Raw genomic sequence first — 18,928 nt, 5'->3', positions numbered from 1 at the left:
CATAAAAGCAATTTTAGTTGTTCCCTATTCTAATTCCACACTCAAATTTTCTTCTCTTCCTCCTTTAATTCCAAAATTTTACATTGGTCTGTCTTAGAACCCTATGAAGGGCCATATTTCAGTAATTGCTCAGGGGGCAGTTAGTATGGAGCCAGGGGCTGTCATTCCCAGTGGCATTGAAACTGGAAGAAAAACTTGGAAGAGTCTCTTGGATCAGTTTACTCATGAGAGCAGCTATAAGGTGGAATCTCACCTTCAAGCACCTGGGAAAGTTTCCAAGTTATCTTCTGACCCTTCAACAAGCATGCCCCTTCACTTTGAGGATGTCTCTGTTTTTCATATCCACCCCAAACATTTGTTTTTCACAGACCAGGAAATGCTGTTACTCTTGGCTTGGTTAATTTTTTTTTCCTTTTGAATAACTACTCTTGAGTACGACTGTAGCCTCTTTTTCCATTATTAAGGCTTCTGAACTTTACCTTGGCTCATGACTGGACCCTATTGCCCATATTTCCTCCTCTGCACAAGCTCATCTGGTCTTACGGTTCAAACAGGGGGCATACAGAGCCCTTGGGTTTACCAGTCTTTCAGAGTGACTTTTATTTTGACTTAATAAGCAACACACAGAAGAAAATTGTAGTAATTAAAAAAACCCCAAACAAACATGAAAAAACAGAAACCCCTCTATCTCCTTCAAGTCTGGAACAAATGAGCCCTCTAACCACCTGTATCTAGGGAAAAAACAGCCAGTCCCTGCCAAACTCAAGGGGAAAGTCCCCACACCCACATGCCATCACCACCTCAGTTCATTTAAGTCCAGGAGCTTTTTCCTTCCTTTTCCCTGTGGGTTATGTGCCTCAGCTCAGCAGTTTTCCACCACTGTTTTCCTCCACTGGAGTTTTCTTGCAGAACAAGACCAGCTGGCTTTTATTTTTGAGTCTTAAAAAGGGCACACATGAACTCTTAGGGAAGCCCTCCAGTCAGGGCTGTGAGTAAGGGAAAAGCCTGGGGAAATATGAATAGGTAGTGTTTTATTCGCATGATGGTGATCATCTGGCTTGGCTCCCTTGCTCCTGCAGACAGTCTCATATCCTAGGGCTGAGCAAGAGGGTGCCATCAGCCATTTTTCACCCCAATAGTCTGCAAGTGGTGAAAAGGCCACCACAAGAGTTCCTTCTTTGTCAGGGCCTTGCTGTGAAAAACACGTACCTCATTTTCAGCCAAATTTTTGGTTTTAATTTTGAGCCTCTGGTCATCTTTATGTTCCTCTGCTGGAGCAGAGGAGGAGAACCTACCTCTATTTCACATTTCTTCTCATGGGAAGAAAATACCAAAGATGGATTGTAAGAGCATAAAAATGGTCATACCAATGGTCTCTGTAGCGTGCTCTGCTAGGGCCAATACCAGATCCCTAAGAAAAGGCACTGAGAATCAAGGCATCACATGGAAGCTTCCTGCAAGCAGGAGTCAAGGACATCCTGAGCTGGCAGTCATACCAGCTCATCATATTCAAAAGCCAGTGAGGAACTGATCCTCCACAAATTACCTAATCTGTATTTGAATTCATTTATACTCCTGCTCTCCATAATATCCTAACATCCTCTAACAATAATTACACTGTCTTTGTGACAGGTAAAATGAATTTCCTCTTGTTTGCAGTAAAACTGCTGCCTGAGCTCACCACTGTTTCCTTCAGATTAGGTAAAAGAGATCAAGTACTTCAAGTTTATTCATTTCAAAGCAAGATCTTCAGGCTCCTAAGTCAGAGTTGATTTGGTTTTATTTTTGTACCACGTTGCTAAATCCTTTTCCCACATCCATTTTCAAAATATGGACACGTTCCAGTAACTTGTGCTGTAAACAGAGGTAACACAATCTGTTCACTCCGTGAGATCCCATTTAATACAGCATGTATCATCTATCTCCCTCCCTGGAGCCCTGTCTTCCCAGGATACTGTCTTCTGTTCCGGAAGTGTGATTCCACATACTTTGTTCCTCAATGTAGAACCTTGTGTTTTGATTCTAAGTGTGATTTTACCGGGGGTTTTAGAAGGTAGCTGCTTCCCATTAACTTGGCCAAATACATGCACCATGCCAGGAGAGACAGTCACACCTGCAGAGCTGTGTAGCCCTCCTAACCACATTTTGGCATTGTAAGACATCCATGAACATCAGGAAGCATTTGGATGTTGAACAGATCTTGTGGCAGCACAACACTGGAAGCTCACATAGTTTGAATCTCTAGGACACTTTCATCTCATCAGCAAAGCGTCTGAAGTATTTACACAGGACACAAAAGCATTAGCTGCGTTATCTTCCACTCTCACACATGCTGTGCAGCTAAAGAGAGTCCTTTGGTCCTTTGTGGCTTTCTGAGAAAAACCTGGCAGAGAAGCCTCTAACAGTGGAGAGAGCACTGCACAGCATGGAATGTTCAGATCCTGTTGAATGGGGCCTGACATCTGCAAACAGAAACTTCTTAGCACCAGGAAAAATTATCAATGCCACCAAACAAACAAACAAACAAACAAAATCAAGCTTAAACTCGTGTTTTCTCCATGTGGCCTCAATTTTACCCCAGTGACCAGCTCCTGGCAAAACTTCCTAATATTTAGTTGGCTCACCATCTTGGGAACCCAGACCTCTCCCAGCCATCCTTGTGACACAGGAGGTCCCACCCCTTCTTGGGAATTTTAAAGTCCATTTATAGTTGCACCTCTTTGGTCCCAACCTCGTTTGAGGGTGAGTAAGTGTTAGCTCTTACACCAAGAAAGGACGCTCTATGTGCCAGCGCAGTGAGAATGGGGGTACCTCCAGAGCCAGAGGAAACTCTCTGCAGTGCTGAAGGCAAGAACTCAGCAAGCAGCGATTATCCATAATTGAAGGTGTCCAGGATTTGCCTGAGCCTGGCCCTGAGCAACCCAGTCTAGTCTGAGAGTCACCCTGCTGGGAGCAGAGGGATGAAATAGAGACCCCAGAGGTCCCTGCCCACCTGAATCTTCCTGTGACGCTGCGACTAACAAACAAGTGGGTTTATTTGATTTTGTGGTGTTGTTCTTAGTGAGGCAGTCTGAATATAAAAGGATTCAGACTGCTACCTGTCATGAGGTGCCAAGTGGAGAGGAGATTGAAAAAAACAGCTCAGTTGCCACCACATTCTGAATTGCAGTCTGGCACACAATTGTGTTAATCCAGCACAAGTGTGCAGAGTAGTGTTGCAGAGAGGGGCAATCCCATCTTCCCTTTCATCTCTCCTGCTGCCTCTCTTTTGTCAACACTGATGAGCAGCAGAGAATTGATCCAGCTGAAAGCTAAACTATAAAGGAATAAATCCATTTTGATTTACAATGAGTCCTTTCAGTTTAAAAATGCACCATCTCCCTCCCTAGCAATTTTTTGTTCAAAGCAAAGTGGTTGGGGATCACCAAATCAGAGACTTTATTCTCTTCAGGACTATTCTGGAGCACTGCTGTGTTCCTCCTTGCTGTGCCATCATCCACAGCAACCTTCCCAGTGATTGTATTGTTCTGCAAATGATTTTTCATAGCATCACTGCTCCTTTAGTTACCCTCTACTTTTTCATATCTAGCTTTCCCACTAAGAAAGAAACAACATATTCTCTGTTTAGTAAGAGTTTTCCTGCAGCTTCCAGAGCTCCAGTGTACCATGAGATATGGGTTTCTGTTCTCCCGCCATGATGCACCATGAAAACACAGCACGTGGATCAGACCCACTTTTTCACAGTTCCTGGGGACACAGGCGAACAAGCCGAGAGCCAGACCCCTCTGTGCTCTGAGCAACGCTCATTCCCAGCATCTGAAATATGACCAAGGTGCCTCTTCTCTACTGGAGAAACCCAGGTTACTGCCCAGAGCAGAGCACAGAGAGGATTTGAGCCCAGTGAGCAGAAGGCACATCCTTCTGTGGTAGTTTTTCTCTGAAGGGATACTGTATTGTCAGTTGAGAGCAAAAGCAGCAATAAGGATGTGAGCCTGGAATATGTGGATTGGCCTTTCTCTCTTTTATGCCACTTTCAGAGGTCTTGTTTGTTGGACATTTCTGCCAATGCTCATCTGCTTTTTGGGCTATCCCTGGTGTCCAGCACTAGTCTGTCATCCAGCTCTGCTGTGGGCACTGGGGCTTCCAGTCGACTGGGTCCCAAGGACCCTGCAGATGGACAGACCCTTTTTCTCCAGATATCCCAGGAGAAACACATTTTGGGAGTCCCACTCTCAGACCAAGGTTCAGCTCCTATCAGAGTACTCCTCAGCTCGTATCTGAGTTAAGGGAATCTTTCAGGATCACTCAGCTTCTGCCCCAGCCTCTCAGCAACACGTGGCACGTTGGGTCAGTGCCAGACTCCTTCACCTCAGCGTCAAGGTCGCTGTAACTGAGAGCAAAGCTGGCACGTGTTTCCCATCCCTCTTTGCTCTTGAGAAAATCCACTGCAGCCCTGGGATGTTTGGGAGGCTATTGCATATTTTTCCATTGGATTAGAAGCATGAACACTGCAATGAGAAACGTAACCTAGTTTGCTGCATGGATTTTGTATTTAATCCACCCCACCCTCTGTGTTGCAAAACACGGAGGTTGTGGCATCAAAGATATTATTTAACTAGATATTGGCCAAGGTACTGATAACCATCTCCACAGGTAGCTGAGGATGACCAACAAGGACTCTGTAAGTGTCCCATCTCTCCTTGAGGAAGAATCTGGAGGCCTTTTGAAAGAGAATAGTTACATAGTTCTCCACAACAAATGCTGGCCAGTTACAAGTTGCCAGCTGCCAAATATGCCCATGAATGCTGCAGATTTTCTTCAGTAATTAAATAACTGGGTTTTTCATTATGTTTTGGGTTGGTTTTTTTTTTTTTTTTAGCACAAATGCAGCTCACAGCTTTAGTCAGATTACCCCAATGTTGTTTCAGACTCTCAGGTTTCTCTGGGATATTCAGCTGAGGACTGTCATACAAAGGGTGCTCACCTTCTAGCACTGTAAAGAAAGAGGCTGCAGATTTGTCCAAAGACTCCATAAAGCTATATTTTCTTAAAAGTGTTCTCATGTGATTCTAGGAAGCAGGGCACTACTAGACTCCCCTCAGTGGCATATCAGAGATCTGTGGTGATTCAGGCACTGCTCATTCAGCAAACCCCCTAAAAATGACCTTTTCAAAAAAGCCTCCCAATCAGGCAGCCAGTCACTCTGCCTCCTCCTAACACTTCTGCAGGGGCACATTTTGGTTTTGCCCAGATCTACTGCGAGATGGGAACTTTCTCTTTTCCAGTCCTCTTCTCCTCACTGCTTTTTGGGAATGGTCATCTCAGATGAATGGGTCCCTTCTCCAAGACCACCCTCTGATGTGTGGTGTACCCATTCTCTGGGGAGATAACATGCTGCTTCCAGGCATCACAAAGCATGTTTGGTACCCACCCTGGACATAATTTCATATACAGAATGCACCTCTGGTTGGTGCCCTGGCAGAAACTATCATGGTCCTCTGTGTGGGAAGAGCGGCTTGCATCCCTCTACCTCAAGGGTGCCTATTCTGATGCATTTCCCCATTGTGCATCTCACTGAGAGCCTGCCAAGCTGTGGGCACCAGCTCTTTCTGCCTCAGGGTTCTGCTGCTTGGCCCCTCTGCAGCAACAAGGTGTTGAATTGGGAACCACTGCATGTGTCCCAAGTGCCCAGAGACGGGCAGCTCCACCACTTCCTCTGTGAAGCTGAGCTTACATTTCTTTTAGCTCCCTAAGCTTCCCAGTCAGTGCCAGAAGTCTCGCAGTTAATTCCAGTCTGATCCCCGAAAACCCTGTTGCCTGTGCAGGCACTTGTTGGGTACCAACCTGCCCAGCAGCTCTTGCTCACACCACGTCCTTGCCAGACCTTCCCTTCTGTTTCCCCAGGTGTGGCTGATTTTTGTTTACAGTTCCTTGCCATGAAGTTATTAGTTATCTGCCATTAGTAAGGGACTTGGTTTTGCCTGCCATGTTTGCTTTAGCTCTGGACAAACAGCAATCAGGATGTTTTACATGAGGTCCTTCTGGCAAGCACTCTATCTCAGGAACACCTAGACAAGCTGATAACCCAGTCTTCAAGTCATGGCGTGGTTTCCAAGATCAGCTAAAGTCTGCAAATAAATTCTAGAGCACCTGAGAAAGTCAGCATAAAGTGGAAGACTGTGACTGCTTTCAGAATTGATGGTGCAAGGACCAAAACATGATAGTGGAATCACTCAGAGAAAAACATGGTATTACAGAAATCTGGAAACGCAATGGAAAATTCCTTCAGCAAGACTAACTCAATGATACTGCAGAACAGTGTTTTTCTATTTTTCTTGGTGAGTGTAGTTTGCATCCATAAGACATGCCAAGAGAGACAAGAAGAGCAATGTATTAAGGTTGTGCACAAGATGACTGCTGCAGTTAAGTCTGAAACCTGGCTGAAGCTACTAATGCCTAACACGGACAAAGGAGCATTTAGTGAGCTGGGCTTCTATATCCCTGCCCTTGGCTACTCCTGTTGCAGGCTGCCCCTCATTTCCCATGTCTCTGCCAGGGTACCACACATCCCTGTCAGCCTCTCTGCTCGGGAGACCCACGCTGGCAGGTCTGAGAAGCTGTCCCTGTGCTGATCTCTCTCCGGTCACTGTTATCTCTGCGGCGGGGTCCTGTTCTGGGAGATGACGAAAATGCCATTCAAGGGAGTCAGCATTTAAAATGGGTCGTTAGACAGAAACGTCACAGTGTCTTTGCTAAAGATAGCCTGGTGCTGAGTAAAACAGTGCCTCTAAAACCTTCCTTTTACAACATGCTCTCTCAGCATAATAACCCCTCTGCCCCAAACAACCCCCCCACAGTGCCAGTGCCAGGCAGCTCCTGTCATTTTCCTGGGCTCTCCATCAGCCTCTTGTGACCGCCTCTTGGGAAGCTGTAGCAGGATGGGACTACATCCTCTACTTTGCTGGTTCTTACAAGGGACAAGCACTTCCTTGAGCGTGGATTCCTTTAAAAGTGGTTTTGAGGGCTAGTTGGAATAGTGCCAGGGTGCCAAGGCTACACGTGCAGAGAGAGTCAAGATGGAGGGAGAGAGCAGTGAGCTTGGTGTGCCCCTCAAGTGAAGCCAGGAGAGGGGGAGCAGGTGATGCTGGACTGCAGAAATGTATGTGTCTCCCCACCACGGTTCCAACTCCCTTCTCTCTCTCTCACCTTCACCCACACACTCACACCATTTTGCACTGCTGATTCAAGGGAAAGAAGAGGTTGATGCTTTCTGCTTGAACTGGTCACCACAAACTGTTTTTCTTGAGCAGTAGGAAAAAAAACACCTCCTGACAATTGTCACAAGTTCTCCCTCGTCTTCTCTCCTCTCTTTCTCTCTCATGCGATCCCATGGACTGTGTTACACAAGAGGGCATGTGGGACCACTACAAAGCACTCCCTTGGGGACATGGAGGCACATGAGGTTGCACCTGTACACCAATCCCACTCCTCAGGAGGCTGGAGAGCCATGTGTGATGAAAGAGATGAGAGCTGTCACTACAACAGGGGTCTGCTGAAGTGAGGCATAGCACTGGCTCTCTTTTATCCTCCACCTTCATCACCCAGCTGAGGAAAACTAGAGACCAAGCAAGGATCCTTCCACAGTCAAGAAGTGGCCACTATGAGTCACCTCCCTTCCCCCAGCTGGAGGAAAAGTCCCAGCACTTGGGGAATGAGCCAGTGAGGGGATTGGGTGTCTGACACTTATCACGAAGGGCTGATTAAGTCTGAAAGAGTCAGAGCAGTGGGCTGCTGGAAAGTGTGAACCTCAACAGTGGGGGTTCTCGGAGACAAAATGGGCTTCAGGATGAGGCACATGGATGGAAATGTATTGCCCTATGCAAAAGTCAGCAGCTTGATGGGAGCTAGATTGAGCCCCCTCTCTGCATGAGCTCAAGTGGGTTTTCCCAGAACTGCTGGTAGAGGAGGGTCCCCTCCTCAAACCCCTAGTAGTGCCACAGTATTCAGCCCCTCTTTTCAGTTCTGATTGCTTCTTCTGGATGCTCTTCCTCTATCTCCTTGGATCACCTGGGCTTTGTCCCATATTGGCCCTGGACTCTAGACTGATATGTCACATGTGCCCTAGTTGGAGCTTACCATAGACCCTTTTCTCATGCTGCCTGTGAACTGACCGATGAGAAAAAGCCAAGAAATTAGCACATTTGGAGGATTAAAGAAGGAAACAAAAAGACAATTAAGGGGGAGAAAAAAAAACACACACACACACAAAAAAACAAAAAAACAAAACAAAACAAAAAAACCCACAAAAAAACCCCAAAAAGAAATAACTGCAGAAATAAGGACCAGCATATTCTTGAAAGCCCTGAAACAATTAAAGAGAAGCTGTAAGAGACGGAAAGATCAAACCAAAAAAGGTAAGAGATGAAAGAAAAACATGAAGGGTACTTGCTGGGAAGTGTCTTCTACACTTTTTCCACTGGCTATGTAGAAGCGAAATTTGTAAGAAAAACAACAGCGACTCAAAGAATTTCCACTAAAAGATGCTTACAGCTGTGTCTCTGGTCCCTCCCTCCTCTGCTCTCACGTGCCTCAGGCTTATACTGGTTTCTTGGTCGTGACGCATATTCTTAGTGATATGAGGAAGTTTGCTGCCCACCTGCAATATAAGGGCATTTAGGAAAATGCTTTGATCAGAGAGAGAGAGAGAGGGCATGAGAGCAAGCACGTCCCACTGACCTCTCTTCACTCACCCACCCACTTCTAGCACCTTCTTTGCCCATGCCTCATTTTTGCTGACCTCTTCAAGCTTTGGACCTTGTCAAGCACGGACCCACGTGGGACACAGCCCCTCACCTTTCCTGGATGCCACAATGAGGCCGGTGTCCCTGGTGCTGCTCCTCACCTTTGCCCTGCTGGCTTTTAGTGGTAAGAGGGGCTGAACCTATTGGGGAGGGCAGAGTAGCTCAGTAAGCTGAGCCTGGGTGTTACTTGGTCCCTGACAAGGCTGGAAGGGAGAGTTTGTGCCCTTCCAATCCAACAAAGATGGCCAGATATTGCCCTGCTCTCTAACCTGCCCTGGCAAATGTGGCATCCCCACTCTTTGCTCAACTCTTCATCTTTTGTTACAGCTTGTCACATCCTAGCAGGATTAGCGGAGGGGGAAAGCAGGGAGCAGAAAATGTGGGTCAGAGAGGGGAGCTCAGCTGTGCTGCCCTGCCACTTGAGCCCCAGAAAAATGAGAAAGAGCTTGAAGCAGCTGCCTGACAAGACATCTGTGCTGTGGAAGAGGCATGGGGGAAGGTATGTCAGCGTCACGAGAAATTTCACTCCTTCTAGGGGGACTGGGAAGGTGGTAGACACTTTGAGCCCCTTTTCTCTTTCCCCATCTTCTCTCCTTCCTGCCCCCTCCCTTGATCTCACCTTATCCTCTGGGATGAGCCACTCACTTGTCCCACTTCCAGTGTCCACCAGGAGCCACATGGGGTACTGGAGGTGGGGTACTCGGGCCTCCAGAAGACAGCACTGCTCATGAAGCCCCGGGTGTCACTCCAGGACTCTGCTTTGCGCAATGGCAATTTCTCCCTGCGGATTGACCCTGTCCGCAGTGAGGACGCTGGGCTCTATGAGGCATGGGTGAAATACAACTCGGAGGTCCATACTTGCCACGTGGAGCTGGGGGTAATTACAGGTAGGAGAAGATGGAAAACCTGGAGAATGTTGATTTTAGGACCGGGAAGGTTGTAAAGGTGGAATGGGGCGGGGATGCTTCGTTTGGCTGGGCAGGTTAGAGTATAGGCGCATCCTCCTGAAAGTGCACAGCTTCCTGCTGTCTGCTCTCCGCTCTGGAGGGATGCCTGCCTGTGGGACAAGGCTAGGACAGGGGGACACAAAGGGTTGGGTTGGTAGTTTCCCTCTGATCTTAGCTCGCCTCCCACCCCAATACTTTGTGTTTTTTGCAGTAACCCTCAGTCCACCCGACCCTGTGGTAGAAAATGAACAACTCTTGATGAGCTGCAACTCCAGCTACCGGGCCAGCCTTGTGGAGACATGCTGGTTCCATAACGGGCACCTGGGCCTCACCTCCAGGACCTTCTGCTCCTTGCCTGGGGCTCTCTCCATCCTACGGCCATCCATGAGTGATGCGGGCTCCTGGCGCTGCCAGCTTCGATACTCTGATAACGAGATCATTTCTGCCACGTACAACCTGCAAATTCTAGGTGACTTCAACCTCTGTGTTCATATTCTAGCATCCCCAAGCTTATCCCTTTGATGTGACTAACCCCAATAGCTCCAGCTTCGCAGCTCCCACCCTGTCCTCACTTCCCAGGTCAGTCATCTCCCATCTTTCCAGCTGCCATCACACACTGTGCTCTTTCTCTGGCTCAGGTTTTGATGGCCCAGCCAACCCTGTGGTCTATGCTGCAGCTGGCTCTGCAGCCCATCTACCGTGCAGCCTGAGCTACCTTCCCAGTTCCTTTCAGATGAACATGGTGACAGCCCACTGGAGCCACCTTGCAGGAGGACACTTGCAAGACTGGGACATCTCTCCGAATCTGAGTAGCAGAAACTTTCCCCTGCATCTCCCTGTGGTGGGGCCGGGTGATGCAGGGCAGTACCTCTGTGCTGTCTCTGTGGGCCACAAAACAATCAGCAGGGAAGTGACCTTGGCAGTGGTTACAGGTGAGAGGAGAGACATGGAGGTAATTACTTACCCCTCTGGGGTCCCCCAGTGCTTACAGATAAACCTCCCACTTGTCAGTGCACTGAGCATGGGTAGCTCCTGATCATGGGTTCCCAACTCAGGGTGGGAAACACAGTCTCTGTTGAGGGCATTGCACTCCACTGGACTCTGCTGAAATTGGTTTTCCTTGGTGACTTGATTGTTCCTCTTAAAACTGAAGAAGACAAAGAAAATAAATTAGAGGAAGTAATAAATAAGGGATGTAATAGAAGAAGGATGGATGAGGAAGAGATGTAGACCTGTCTGTAGACTTTCCTGAGGTTTGTTTTTTTTTTCCTTTGCTGCAGTGACTCCAAGCATCCAAGGGCCAGTTTCTGAGGGGAGTCGTTTGCTGCTCATCTGCAGCCTCACACACTCCTTGGGACATGAACGTTTCCAGTGGAAGCACCTTGCCTCAGTCCCCACTAACAGCAAGCTGGCTGTGGCCACACCCCAAAACCTGGAGGACCACAGTGCCCCCATGGGACCTACCTTAGAAATACCCAAAGTGTCACAAAAGGATACGGGCACATGGGAATGCAGCGTATATGGCCCAGAAGGCCAACTGGGAGCAGTGGAGTACGAGCTGCAGATCACAGGTACTGTCTCCCATGTATTTGTAACCAACCTCTTCTTGCCATATTCAGTTCCTTGGTGCCTTTCCTCTCTCACCTTCACCCTTTCCTTCTCCCCTTGGACCACTTGGATCCCGTCTTCTTGTCATCCAGTCTTAGTTCTCACCAGTTCATTATGTTGCTCCTTCCAGTTCCCTGCACTCTTTCCCATTTTGCCCATTTTTCTGCAGTCCCAGCCTTGCCCCAGTGCAAAATCAACCTTCTCTCCCTTCCTAACTGTGGTTCCTCCTCACAGGTGCCCAGGTCTCCAACCCTCCTGCTATCTTCAGTGGGCAGATTACTTTTGGGCTGACACTTACCCTCTTCCTTCTACTTGCTGTCTGTGTTGTGGCTCTGGCCCTACAGAAAAGGGTAAGTATCCATCACCCCATTTCTGTTATTTTTCCTGTACATCAACCCTTATTTGACCTTACTGGGCAGCTCTGGCTTACCATGGTATTTGTCTGGAGACAGGTCAGACACCTACAGGGATGAAACCTCCTGAGAGACAATCACAGCCCAGCCTTGAAAAACTTCATGTTTACTCTCCCAGAGGTTAAGCCACACTGTACTAGAGAAGGGTTAATTTCCAGGCTTTTGTAGATGTCGTCTCTCTTATTCCTTATCTGGATGCCTTAATGTAACAGTCTCTGTATAAAACAGTTCCATATAAATGCCTACTGGTGCCCAGACACAGATCTCAATGCAGGGCTGTTGTTGCTGGCTCAGCCCTCACACCTCAGCCTCTGCTTCTGGCAACTTACTGACCTTCGTTTGCTCAGCTTGTTCCAGTATCTTGTCCTCTGAAAACTCTACCTTACTGTTATGATCCCAAAGACCAGGCTAGAGCTAATGGTTCCCAAGCATGTCCCCGGAAAAAAAGCTGTGCAAACAAGTCGAACCATTTCTCTGCAGTTTTCACACTGTTGCTCTGCAAATTAATTACACAGCAAATTCATCCTTCAAGGTTTCTTTTTGCTGACAAGACACACCTTTCGAGTGTAGCTGTGATGTAGCTGCTTTCTATTTAACTTCTTGGAAAGGCTCCACAGTGAAAATCCCCTTTAGTGCAGAAGGGGCTGGGGGATTGGAGCAATCTAAGTTCAGAAGAGCTTGCCCCGGTGAAAGAGCTGGGAGCCTTGGAACTGCCTTGAGTTGAACACAAAGGATGTGTTAGCACTGATGAAAAGTCTTAGCAAGTCCCAGTGGCTGGAGGATGAAGACAAGCAACATCGAAACAAAATCAAGGTCGGAATTTTTAAAAAACCACTGTGGGTACCACTAGAGCAGCTCGTGACAGGTTCTTCATTATTCATCCTTAATCAGCACTGATGGTAAAAGATAGTCTGAGGCAGAAATCTACAGTTTCTGGGCAACTCTCTGGACTGTGCAAGTCCAGGACAAGATGATCAGAACCACCCTTTCTGGCCAAAAGCCCGGGGAGAAATCCCTTGGCAGTGTAACTCTAAGGCCTCAGCTAGCAGAAAATAGGACACCTGGGTGTCCAGCTGTTAGTTAAACTCTCATGCAGCCAGGATATTTACCACCCCAAAACATTTGCATGTGCCCTCATGGCTGTGCTTTGCTGTGTTGCAGCACAGGCCCTCCATCCACAGGTGGTCCCCAGCCAGCTCTGGGTGGCCCTGCTCTATCAGGGCGTTTGGACTGAATCATGCCCAGAGCTCCGTTCCAACACCAACATCCGGTGATTCTGTGATTCACGCCCTTCTCTGCATAGACTCCCCGCTGGGCTCATCCCCCGTCAGAGTGCAGATGAGGTGCCTCGAGCAGAGGCACCAGCTCTTCTCTGGTTCTCTCCCTCTCTCTGCTGGCATCCTCTGAGATTACATTTGCTCTCCTTGCATTAGCTGGACACAGGATGCTCACCGCAGTGTATCATGTGCACTCGATGGGCTGTTGCCCACACATTAGGAATTCCTATTCCGATCCCCTGAGCCTATCAACGTGCCATTGGTATTGTTGCATTTCATTCATCCTGTCACTCAGTTTAGTGCTCTGTTCTCCTAAAATATCTGGGTCTTGTGTGACATTTTCATCCTCTTTCTTCCAAATGAGGCTCCTCAACTTTATCAGTTACCTAACTCATTAGCACTTTCACGCTCTCTGTGCCAATAATGACTGATCTTTGAAGGCTTGTGCTTATCATTTCCCTACAGCCTGACAGAAACATGCCAGCAAAATCCCAGTCCCTTTTTTTTAGCTGGGATTACACCTAGCTAATCTCATCTTTCTTGCCATACTGATTGTCTGTGTGTTGCCCTATACTTCTACCCTGTCAGAAGCCCTGAGATCTTCATCTTTTGCATTGTCTAAAAAGTCACTTGTGAAAGTGGTTCTGTCTTTAATTTGTTCTTATCTCATTTTGCACAACCCCTCATGCCTTTACAACTTCTCTCTAAAAAGGTGTTGTAAGATCTGGCATACCTTCAAACCTGACATTGGCCTGACCATTGCCCAGATCACTCTTTGCTCTCCCTTAAGCATGTCTTGTCTTTGTTATTCCTTATGCCCATGACACCACAGAGGATCGTGTTGGGACAGCATTCCCCAGAAGAAACTATAGGTCTCAGAGAATGGTTTCTTCCCCGGCTCTAGGAGGGAATGGGAGCCTTATGGCTGCAAGCAGTAGGACCATGTTTTCCATGGCAAGGAGAAGCCCACTCTGCCATGCCATTCAATCTCCCTCTCATACCTGATGTTGCCTCTTCTTTCCCTTTCAGGCACGGACTCCTGCCTTCCCAGCACTGGAAGGGATGTCTGTAGTCCCTGAGCCATGGAAGTCAATGAAAGAAAACCAGAAAGGGAAGATCCAACAAACTGAGTGCTGACAGGAGCAGGGACACCAGGGCTAGTCTTTGTGGGAGGATGAAATTCTGTGTGCTATGCTGCAGAGAGATGGGCACCATGCAGACCTGTCAGGGGGGTCGAGGGACGGCATGAACAATGCAGAAGGCCTTGGGAGCTCTGCACCTGCAGGGGGGCTGGGAGCTGCCTGCCAGGGCAAGGCGAGCCTCACCGCTGCAGTAAGGTGGCCAGCAGCACAGATACTTTGGAGCTATTGGGAGTATTTGAGCCAGTAGCTATTGCCTGCTTCAGTGCCACATCTCTGCCCACTATTTGCCCCTCCTCCATGGCTCCTTTCACAACCTTTCTCTGGTGGAACACCAGGACGCAGGAGATGGCTGCAATCTATCTTTCCTGCAGCCTGATGGTGCTTTCTGCCCCCCTTGCTCTGTTTCTTCTCCCTCTGCCTGCACTGCCCTGATCACTGCCCTGTTGCACAGTTTGAGCATTTTAACTTATTAGAAACTCATTTTAGAACTGAAAATAAATCTATGTGACAAAAAAACCCGCCGATCCCTGTGTGTGCTTTTGGAGGATTGTGCCTATTTGACAGTGCTGGGTGTACCTCTGCCTGTGTGAAGCCATTTCTAAGGCCTTTGCTGCCTTCTCTTTCTCATTCTCTTTCAGTTCTGTTTTACTGAAGTTGCCTGTTCGTTTCTGACATTTTCACAGCAGGGAAGGGGAAATTAAATGCCGCTAGAGAAGAAAGAATCACAGGTTCAGTCTCTCCCTTTTGCTGTGTTTCAGAGTCTTTTTTTCTTTCTTTTTCTCCCATATGGCTGTCCCTGTTCATTCATTCATTTATTCCTTTAGTTCTCACATTTTCCTGAAAGATCCACAACTGATGTTAGGGCTCTCTGTCACTCTCCTCCTGCTAAGCATGTATTTAGTAATATAAGTGTGAGTCTGCCAGGTCCCATCTCTCAAGACCTTTAATGTGTTTAGCTTTCATGTAGTCAGAGAATGCTCTTCACCTCCTCTCTGAAAAGCTGTGGAGGACTGTGGTACTGCTCTTGAACAGCCATTACATGCCACCCTAGAAGAAAGCCTCCCTAATAAAGAGAGCCACACATGTGGTGTTTCCCATATGGGTCCCCAGGCTGTGGCTGCTCAAGGAGGCAGCAGAACAAAAATTAAGCTCTCAATATTTAAGAGGAAAGATTCTCTTGACTTGAGTAAGAGGGATCAGTAGCATGCCAGATTTTCATTATTTCACCAGGCATATGGAGAGACCTTACTGTGTAGCTCTCACCTTCCCTTCCCAAGAGGGAAGCTGCATTCACAGCTAGCGAAGGCACTTTGGGATCCTCAGACTGCTGGTAGTGGAGCAGCACCCAAAAAGTCACAACTAGCCCACTCTGAAGAGCATGTCTGGACTCCACAGCTCTTTAGCTAAACAGTTAGCCATGTATTGTACTGAAAATGACACCCATTTCTCCACTGAGTCCTAGAGAAATGCAGCAGAGCCGCAAGGTAGACCTGTCTGGTTCAACCATCCCATGCAATTTCAGTCAGAACCAACAAAATGCAGGACACTGATACTACCATTTTCCTAGGCAATTGTTAATACTGCAATTTTTTTTCAGGTTGGAGTGATCTATAGCTCAATCCCCTCTCTCTGCCAGATATTTTGGAGATAGAGAAAAGGTACATGAGTCCCAGTGGAGCTAAGGGGCTGTCCAATATTCATCGGGACCACATTGTATTCTCTCAGTGCCTCAAAGCAGTTTGCTCTCTCTTCTCATACACAATAGGATGCTCTCTCCTCCTGTGTGTAACACTTTTAGCATTGCCTTTTACCAGCCTGATATTCTCATTGCTCAGATATGTGCCTGCTCTCTTTAAAGCCCCTGTTTCCTTGTACTCTCTGGTTTCCTCTGGCAATCAGTCCTTGGGTCTGCTTTTTCACTGTGTGAAAATGGTTTCTCTACTGGTTTTGAATTCAAAGCTTTCTGGTTTCATCATCTGTTTTCTTTTCTTCTGTCACAAAACCTAGAAGAAGAGGGACTCCCAAATCTATCATATCTTAGATGGTCATTATTTTATCACCTTTTATCACTTTTTTTTTTTTTTTTTTTTTTTTTTTTTTTTTTTTTTTTTTTTTTTTTTTTTTTTTTTTTTTTTTTTTTTTTTTTTTTTGTTATTTCCCCATCCCCTCCTAACTTATTGCCTTTCAGGTACAAATCCCAGTTGTTGGGACTTTCCCCCTGACAGTTTGCACAGGCCCATCTCTATGAATGGCCAACTCTCCTCAAGCCCTTTGCTCTGGAAGAGGAGGCAGCAGCCCGGCAGGGGAGCGGTGCTGGTTTACACGGAGACACAGTGCCTTTCTCTGCGTTACTTCAGTCTGTCCCTTCCTGGCTCCCGGTGTTTTGTCTGCTCCTCTGAGAAAAGTTCCCCACTGAACAACACTGAGCTTGTACCCAGCTGTGCCTGTCGTGATGGCCAGGGCTCTTGCCTGACCTGGTGCACTGAGCAGTTACAGTGAGCAAAAGCCTCCTCAGCTGGGCAGGGAAGAGAAAATGTAACAAAAGCCTTGAGAGTCAAGATAAGGGCACGGAGAGATCATTCACTGATTACTGCCATGGGTAAAACAGACTCGACTTGGGGAAATTAATTGAATCAAAGTAGGATATTGAGAAAAGTAAACACAAATCTTAAAAGAAGTCCCTCCCACCACTCTGCTCTGACAACTGGAGCACCTCCTCCCCCTCCTTCTGCACTGATCTTGATGTCTGCAGGGCTGTTTCTCTCACATATTCTCACTCCTCTCTCTGGCTGCAGTTGCTCATTTTTTTTTCCACCCCTCCAAACCAGGTTATCCCAGAGGTGCTACCACTGTTGCTGATGCGCTTGTCCTTGGCCAGCAGAGGGTCCATCTTGGAGCTTGCACTGGCTCTGTCAGACACAGAGGACACTTCTGGCAGTTTTTCACAGAAGGAAAACCTGTTGCTCCCCTGCATCATAAACTTTGCCATGCAAACCCAATACACAGAGGCTGAAAACTTTGAAATAAAACACAGGAAATCCAGTGGATTCCCTTTTGGCAGAGAGGGGAGCTTAAGGAACGCAAATGAAGTGTTATGCATGCAAATTCCTTTGCATATGACTCCTCCAAAAGGAATAGGAAGACAATCTTAAATCCAAAATTAATCTTTTTTTTTTTTTTTTTTTTTTTTTTTTTTTTTTTTTTTTTTTTTTTTTTTTTTTTTTTTTTTTTTTTTTTAATGGTGCTGATCTTTCTTACCAAAAAAAGAGCCAAAAAAACCCCTAGGTCCAGATGCTCTGCATCCAGGACTTCTCAGGGATTTACAGTGAGAGGCTAAGTAAGTGCTAGAGAATAGTGTAATCTGACAAAGGAGCAACTATAAACACATCTATTGTGGTCTTGGTACATTCTGTACAGACTTTAAAAGACAAGAAAATACTAGAAGCTGAATTATGTAGGATACTAAGGCACACTGAGTTTTACACTTGCATGGCAAATTTGTGGGAACAATTTCAGCACCAGTCCTGCAAAAAACACTCAATGACTTACTACTCTGCTTGTATTTCTTCAACTCTTCTACAAGCAAAACCAAAATATCTAGGGTTCTTAATTTTGCCTTCTAAAGTTTCCCTCAAACCAAGTTCCTTACAGGAATGGTGTTGTTGCAGGTACTGTGTCTCGTGCCACCCACTGAGATTCAAAGCATCTGGGACAATCTTTTCGTAGTTGTGGATTCCATCGTGCTCAAGAGTTTCTCTCCGTAGTTTCCATCTTTTCATCTGCCAGTTCAATGTGACTCACTCCAAAAGCTGTCATCTGGTGCGCTCTGAAAGGGATGTCACTCCCACCTCAATAGAGGGGTTTCAGAAGGTCTTAAGGAAAGAGGGCATGAGTGCCTTCCAGGAACACTGGCAGGAAGTGACACATAAGGACAACTTCTGGGAGGATTTGTTAATAATTCTCATTCTCACTGAGGTTTCTCATGTTCCTTTTCTTTTACAGGCACTGAGTGTCTTCCTTTCTCGTCACCAGGCCAGCATCCCCCTTTTTGCATGGAACATGACACAGGTTTTGGACCAACGAGAAGGCATCAGCAAGCTCCCTAACAAGCTTGGGGGGCTGTCAGGAGCTCAGCTAGGACTCTCCACTTGGGCACTCCTTATCCCTTTAAAATCCTAAATTAGACATTAGGAATAAACTCTTTACTGTGAGGGTGATGAGGCGCTGGAACAGGTTGGCCAGAAAAGCTGTGGATGCCTGGTCCCTGGAAGTGTTGAATGCCAGGTTGGACGGGGCTTGGAGCAACCTGTTCTAGTGGAAGGTGCCCCTGCCCATGGCAGAGGGGCTGGAACGAGATGATCTGTAAGGTTCCTCCCAACCCAAACCATTCTGTGACTGTATGAATTCGCACTCCCTCAGCGCTCTGAAGGGGCACCTATGCTCGGGGCCGAGGGCACGGCAGGGGCCGGAGGCTGCAGCTGCTGCTCCTTCACTCTCTCCCTCCCGGCACAGAGCTCCTCTCCTTGTCCCGAGCCGATGCCGCCATCTACTGTCCTCCTGCGCCGGGATCCTCCCGCCCTCGCGCCGCGCAACCGGGACATCCATCCCTGGCGCCTATTGGGCTGCGCACTCCGTGACTCAGCTGCCCAGGGACCGCTTGGCACGCCCAGCTCCTTCCCTCCCCTTGCTTTCAGCTGAGAAAGCTAAAGCAAAATTTCTCACAGTTACTGCAACCTGACG

The 18,928-nt window shown here is 47.3% G+C and overlaps 1 protein-coding gene across 1 annotated transcript; it reads left to right on the top strand.

The window, feature by feature from the left end:
* Window positions 1-8,310: 8,310 nt before the first annotated feature.
* Window positions 8,311-14,691, top strand: LAG3 (lymphocyte activating 3). Its single transcript, XM_027885216.1, has 8 exons — window positions 8,311-8,925; window positions 9,129-9,300; window positions 9,462-9,688; window positions 9,960-10,217; window positions 10,387-10,680; window positions 11,029-11,319; window positions 11,591-11,706; window positions 14,076-14,691. The coding sequence occupies exons 1-8, from the start codon at window positions 8,871-8,873 to the stop codon at window positions 14,181-14,183; spliced, it is 1,521 nt and encodes a 506-aa protein (XP_027741017.1). The 5' UTR covers window positions 8,311-8,870; the 3' UTR covers window positions 14,184-14,691.
* The last annotated feature ends 4,237 nt before the right edge of the window (window positions 14,692-18,928 follow it).

The sequence above is a fragment of the Empidonax traillii genome, unplaced genomic scaffold, assembly GCF_003031625.1.
Source record: "Empidonax traillii isolate 1590-97213 ecotype Southwest subspecies unplaced genomic scaffold, ASM303162v1 scaffold163:size1593379, whole genome shotgun sequence".
NCBI classification, from domain to species: Eukaryota; Metazoa; Chordata; class Aves; order Passeriformes; family Tyrannidae; genus Empidonax; species Empidonax traillii.
This window is presented reverse-complemented; position numbering and strand designations above follow the sequence as displayed.